The sequence below is a fragment of the Lepidothrix coronata genome, unplaced genomic scaffold (genome assembly GCF_001604755.1).
Source record: "Lepidothrix coronata isolate B3197 unplaced genomic scaffold, Lepidothrix_coronata-1.0 Scaffold108, whole genome shotgun sequence".
Lineage (NCBI taxonomy): Eukaryota > Metazoa > Chordata > Aves > Passeriformes > Pipridae > Lepidothrix > Lepidothrix coronata.
The window spans coordinates 269,717-276,366 of NW_016690288.1; the positions used below are offsets into that span (position 1 = coordinate 269,717).

Sequence of the window (6,650 nt, forward strand, 5' to 3'; positions counted from 1 at the left end):
GGGCAGCCACAGCTTCTCTGGGCAACCTGTGCCAGGGCCTCCCCACCCTCACAGGGAACAATTTATTCCTAACATCTTATCTAAATCTCTCCTTTTTTAGTTTAAAATTTAATTCCTCCTTGTCCTGTCACTGTCTACCAGGGTAAAAAGTCTCTCTCCCTCTTTCATAAGCCCCCTTTAGGCCCTGGAAGGGGCTCTCAGGTCTCCCTGAAGCCTTCTCTTCTCGAGGTGAACACCCCCAGCTCTCCCAGCCTGGCTCCAGAGCAGAGATGCTCCTTCTCTGCTATTGCTGCTCAAACGAGTCCTGAGTCCCTCACAGGTTTCCTGGTCACTGCTGCCACCAACAGTTTGGGTCGCAGAATGGTTTAAGGAGCCTCTGGGCTTGTAGCTGAGAGGTGGCAACCAGCTGGCCTGGCAGGTCTGTGGAGCATCATTCCTGGATGGAGAGGCTGGAACTGAGCACCACCAGCCCTGCCATCTTCTTCCAGCTCACCCCATCCTGGAGCAATGCTGGGACACCCCAGGAGGTGTGTCCTGGCCTGCCAGTGCTTTACTGGAATGCTGGGGAAGTGCCCAAGGCCAGGTTGGATAGGGCTTGGTGGAAGGTGTCCCTGCCCATGGCAGGGGTTGGAAACAGATGATCTTTAAGATCCCTTCCAACCCAAACCATTCCATGCTCTCTGTGAGTTCACCTTTTATGGCAGGAGCCCTCCCTGTGTCTCCCTGAGCTGTTTCTCTTTCTGCCTCTAATCTGCCTCCTGCTCTCAGCAGACTGGCCTGGCCAGGGAGCCACGATTCCACCTCAGGGAGGACATTGCTCCCTCAGACACAGTTGAAATGTCCTCTCACATCTCCCCATTCTCCATTTGGACCTTCTCCAGCATCCTGTCCCTGGTGCAGCACAGTCTGGCAGTGACTTTAGTGCTGGCTGAAGCCTGGCAGAAGAACTGCCTTCCTTGAGGTTGAACTACTTCGAGTCACATCTCTGGCTTTGCTCATTCCCAGCTCAAGCAGAAGAATAATAACTACCAAAGTCCTTCAAGCTTTGACCCATTGATCCATGAACCTCTATATTGCAGAAAGAGCCAGGGACGTGCCCAAAACACTTCCATTAACTGACAAACCCCTAAACAATTTTTTTTTTAAATAGAAAGAGAGCACAGATAAAGAACTCAGCTTTGCCTCTCTGCAGCCACGTGGGAGAGGTTTGAGTCACGGTCCATCACAACCTGCTTTCCTTCCCTCCTCCCAGGCCCCACAAAGCCCCAGTGGCCAAGCCTGGTGTCTTCCTCCTCTGCCTTCCTCCCAGCACAGGGAGATCCCCACCTGTGACGTTGAAGTCCCCCCTCACAGCCCATCTCAGCTTCTCCTTGAGGAGGCTCAGGGTGGTCTGCACATAATCTGCCGCCCGCACGGCCGCCCGGGTCCCCCCCACAGGCTGCTTGAAGTATCTCAGGAGCTCTGCCGGGCTCAAGGCATCGTCCTGCAGGCGCTGCTTGATGCTGCAAGGGAGAAGAAAACAGAACATGACCTGGGGCAAGGCCAGGAGTGCTGCAGGTCCCACATTCGAGCTCTCCTGGTGTGTCCCTGCTCTGAACTGCAAAGGCAAAGTCACTGGGAGAGGCCAGGGCTGCTCCCAGCACCCCTGACAGAGGAGCAGAGGGAGCTGCAGGAAGGGAATCTCTCAAATTGCCCAGCTCCACCTGCCAGAAGGCAAATTTTAGGTCTTTAGATCCTTGAGGCACCCAAAGCTCACTCAGCTGTTATCCAGACCATCCATATCTGCAGGTGTGTCCATCCCAAGGTCCCAAATGCCTCCAGCTCACCCTGTCTTAAAGCTGATGGAACCTCCTGTCAGCTGGAGGGGTCCCTGAGCCAGCAAGGGGTTTCAGAGTCTGGCTGCAGGAGGAGGACAGCTACGGGCTGGTGGGAAGCTGGACACTCCCAAACCATGGTTGGGAGTCCCACAAAGTGTCCTCACTACAAACTTTTGCTGTGTCCATGGAGGGAACCACTTGAAATCAACACCTGGCACCACCTCAGAGCTCCTCTGAGGAGTGGAACAGAGCCCAGCACAGCGTCAGGTGATGCTGTGAGGGTGAGGAGGCCCTGGCACAGGTTGCCCAGAGAAGCTGTGGCTGCCCCATCCCTGGGAGTGTCCAAGGCCAGGTTGGACGGGGCTTGGAGCAACCTGGGCTAGTGGGAGGTGTCCCTGCCCAGGGCAGGGGGGTGGAACAAGAAGATCTTTAAGGTCCCTTCAACTCAAACCATTCTGTGATTCTGTGAACACCGAGCTGGGAGGAACAGCCTGCAGGGAGGAGGTCACAGCTCTTGGTGCCCCAACAGCCTCGGAGACAGGGTGTACAACCAGGGTGAGCCTGAAAACCCTGGGTCACAGCACTCTGTGCTCCCAGAGCTCCTCACCCCACTGGACCTGTGCTCAGGGAGGAGGAGACGGTGAAGGTGCAGTGCAGGGGTCACACAGGGGTCACACGGGGGTCATAGGGGTTACACAGGAGTCACACAGGGGTCACAGAGGGGTCACATGAGTGTCACAGGGGTCACACAGGGGTCACACGGGGGTCCCAGGGGTCACACAGGGGTCACACGGGGGTCACAGCCCCAAATCTCACCGGTCCCGTGTGCGCTTGTAGGCGACGTCCACCAGGCGCTTGGCCTCGGCCACACTGCTCAGCAGGGACGTGTCCGACAGCTCCTCCAGCACATCTGGGCAGGGGACAGGGAGGGCAGAGCTGAGGGCGCTGTCAGGAACCCTGTGCTCGTGTCTCCAGCACCCAGGGCCTGGGCACAGCACTGCTGGAGGCAGTTGCTGCTCGTTCTCAAGAGATCTGGGTATAAATATAATCCTCAGAGGGGTCTGACAGTTGTTCCTGGGCATGAAGAGGTGTCTCCACCAGAGGAGGCTTCTAACAGCCACAGTGAGAGATGCAGGCTCCCTCCTGCTGTTTCCCATCCCTGCAAGTGTCCAAGGTCAGGTTGGACAGGGCTTGGAGCAACCTGGGCTAGTGGAAGGTGTCCCTGCCCATGGCAGGGGGTGGGATGAGATGAGCTTTAATATCCTTCCAACCCAAACCATTCCATGATTCTGTGATTCTATAAACAACCCAATTTCCTCATGGCTTTCTCCAGTCCCTCCTGCAACCTCCTGCCACCCTCACTACTCCCCTTCCTGCCTGGGGGAGCTCCCAAAAATGAGTTTCATCCCCATCATCTTCTGGCTGTGGGTCACAGAACAGGAGGGGACAGGCCCTGGTGGGCTTCTCTGAGGGACAGCACTTTCCTACAGCTTCCAGGGAGAAAAAAGATGTCGGAAAATCACACAGAGGAGATAAATATCTCCGAAAGCTCCCCAGAATTTTTAAAATATCTTCCCTGATCAGCCCAGAGTTTATCTCTTGGATGATGTCGATGAGAAAAATTATTGTCTGAGCCACTATTTGAGACAAATGAAAGATCAAGCATGTGCTTTCCATAAGGACTTGACACTCTAAGTTAACAGGTGGGGATCTCTAGATGTTTTAGAGCAGTGATCCAGGGCTGGAAGAGAGGAGTGACTGCCCCATCCCCAAACTTCCAGGCCCTGGAAGCTCAGGGAGCAGGAATAGAGGCCCTCATACCTGAGAGCTGACCTCCTTTAACCTGATTTAAGAAACCAGGAAGGCCATGAACTGGTAAAAACCTGAAGCAGCCAGGATTGCTGCCACAGGAGGGACAAACTGTGCTCCTTCTGACACCTCTTCAGGGCTGTGCTGCCACAGTAGAGCCATTCAGGCTCTTCCAGGCTGAACTTTTGTCTTTCCTGCTCAGAAATTCCCCTGATCTGCAAAGCCTGAGGGAAGGACAGTACCGTGGGAAGAGGATACAGGTGCCTGGAAGAGGCTGAGGATCACCAGCAACCCCGGGAAGGTTCCTGCCTTCATCCCTGCAAAGGAATGCAAGAAGTGAAGAAGACCAAGAGCCAGGTGGATGGGAATTTCCATGCCCACACTGAGGATGCCAAGGGAGCTCAGGGGGCATCCCCTTCCCAGTGCAAGGGGTTGTCCTGTCTGGGAGGTCCTTGTAGTGCCACAGGGGGGACCTCAGGTCCCCCTGTGGCACTACAAGGACCTCCCAGGCAGGGAGCATGGAGCTGCCTCCTGTCCTGGGGATTCCCAGCACTGCTGGGAACATCCTGTTTGGGACTTTGGGGGCAACAAAAAGGGAGCAGAACACGCTGCCAGTGCAGCTTGGCAGGGAGCTGGACAGCAACACGGGGAATGCAGGGGGCTGGAAGAGCTGGAGGGGAAGAGGGAGCAGCCAGGGCAGCATGGCAGGTCTTCCACACGCAGAAATTTGGGATGTTTTTCGCCCAAAGCTGATGCACTCACCTCCCGAGGCTGCTCCAAAGCAACCAGAGCTGTGGGCTGAGCCTGCTGCTCATTGCCTGACCCCGCCGTGCAGCTGCCTCAAAGGCAGCCCAGAATCCACCCTACAACGCCCAGCTAAACCCTTTCCCCGCGGGGCAGCCCCTGGCCACAGCAGCGGCGCGGTCCAGCCACATCCCTGCCGTGCTCCCGGCTCTGCCAGCCCCGAGCCAGCGGGAATCACAAACCTCAGCTGGACGCTCCAAACCCAGCCCCAGCCCCCCACCCAGGGCACAGGAACGAGCCCCCCACGCCCAGAGAAGTGCCCCGGGCAGGCTCTCACCCGTGATGTGCCGTGTCCTCCCTCCCCCGGCCCCTCCGTGCCAGGCTTTTATCTGCCCGGCGTTATCTGCAGGGGCTGACCCGGCCTTTGGGGAACTCCCCCTCGAGGTGTGAGGCCAAGACAGCACAGCACCCACCCCAGCACCACGACAGGGTGGCCCCTCTGCACCCCACTGCACACCCAGCTCCAGTGGAGCTTCCCCGTGTTTTTTCCAGAGGGAGACGTGAGGCAGCACTTTGTTGTGGCTTGAGAGTGTCGAGTCCTTCTGGGGGTGTTTTACAGGGACAAGATTCCTTACCCCGTGGTGCCCTTCATCCTTCCTTTCCATACCAGATCCCAAGGGTGCCTGTGCTGCCCAGCACTCCCCATCTCACCTCCTGCTCCGTGTCCACCGTGGTCTGGAGGGATCTGCGGATGCTGCTCCTTGTGCAAGTCCCTGCAGCAGGAGGAGGCAGCTGGGTGATGGTTTGAACAGGTGTCACCAACCTCCAGCTGTTGGTCTGGAGCTCAGGGAAGCCCAGGCAGGGTCTCACCCTTTCCCAAACTTCTGCTGCACTGGGAAGTGATCCCTGTGGCCAAAGCTCCTTTCTCTGTCCAAGTGCAAATGGACAAATTCATCCCCCAAACTAGGCTCCACCATTCCTGTTCCCAAAGCCAGGCTCCACCATCCCTGTCCCCAAAGCCAGGCTCCACCATCCCTGTTCCCAAAGCCAGGCTCCACCATCCCTGTCCCCAAAGCTGGGCTCCACCACCCTTCTCCCCCAAAATGGGCTCCACCATGCCCAGCCCCAAAATGGGCTCCACCATCTGCATCCCAAAGCTGGGCTCCACCATCCTTATCCCCCAAAGTGGGCTTCAACATCCCTGTCTCCTAAACTGGACTCAACCATTCCAAGCCCCAAAGCCAGGCTCCATCATCCCTGTCCCCAAAGCTGGGTTCCTTGCAGGTGCAGCCTTGCACTGCCACTGGTCCTGGTCCTTCAACAATGTTTTAAAGAAAACCAGCAAAGCAAACTGCAAATCTTGTGGTGGGTCCCAGGTGTTTGCAGACCTCCAATCTAAGACTGGTTTTGACAAACTAGAGGGAATCCACCTGGAGCCCAGGAGGCAGGAGAAAGCTGGGTTTGGTCAGCCTGGAAGGAGAAGGCTCTGAGAGCCTCACCACTGGCTTTGGCTGCCTCCTGGGAGGGCTGCAGGCAGAGCCAGGGGCTGCTCAGGGTGCACAGGGATGGGACAAGAGCCAATGGCACGTGGTGCTGCCAGAAAATTCCCAAGAAAAACCCCCGTGAGGGTGGTGCAGTGGTGGGATGGGGCCTGGAATAGAGGTGGGATCTGCATCCTTGGAGACAGAGCTCACTTGAGTAAGACCCTGAGCAACCTCCCCTGGCCTTCAAGGGGACCCTGACCCAAGAGACCCAGGAGGTGCCCCCAGCCCACCCCTTTCTGTGTTTGAGACAGGAGCAGAGGATCTCCTGAGCTGCCAACACCGGCACAGCACCGGCACAGCACCAGCACAGCACCAGTACAGCACCAGCACAGCACCAGTACAGCACCAGCACAGCACCAGTACAGCGCTGGCACAGCACTGGCACAGCACTGGCACAGCACCAGCACCAGCAGGTTGCACAACAGTGACCACAGCTCTTGTGCAAAGGGGGCAGAGCCAGAGGGTTTCAAAGCCACCACCTGAGTCCTTCCCCTGCGGCGTCACCACCACTCAGAGGAGCAAGAGGAGGGTTTTTCAAAGGCTCCCGAGACAGTTGGTGGTATCAGAGCTGATAACTGAGTGTCACAATGAGGGACTTAATTCGGAGAATCACAGGATGGTTTGGGTTGGAAGGGACCTTAAAGCTTATCCAGTCCGACATCCCCCATGGGCAGGGACACCTTCCACCAGCCCAGGTTGCTCCAAGCCCCATCCAACCTGGCCTTGGACACTTGCA

At 57.1% G+C, this 6,650-nt stretch overlaps 1 protein-coding gene across 1 annotated transcript in view; it reads right to left on the minus strand.

Moving 5' to 3' along the window:
* Nucleotides 1-5,347, minus strand: part of LOC108501796 (eosinophil peroxidase-like) — a 23,934-nt gene extending 18,587 nt beyond the window's left edge. The window contains exons 1-6 of the mRNA XM_017824032.1: nucleotides 5,241-5,347; nucleotides 5,082-5,143; nucleotides 4,677-4,773; nucleotides 3,869-4,008; nucleotides 2,634-2,727; nucleotides 1,327-1,502 (exon numbers count right to left, since the gene is read on the minus strand). Of these exons, the coding sequence (XP_017679521.1) occupies nucleotides 1,327-1,502; nucleotides 2,634-2,727; nucleotides 3,869-4,008; nucleotides 4,677-4,773; nucleotides 5,082-5,143; nucleotides 5,241-5,347 (676 nt within the window). The remainder of the gene's footprint in view (nucleotides 1-1,326; nucleotides 1,503-2,633; nucleotides 2,728-3,868; nucleotides 4,009-4,676; nucleotides 4,774-5,081; nucleotides 5,144-5,240) is intronic.
* Nucleotides 5,348-6,650: the final 1,303 nt, after the last annotated feature.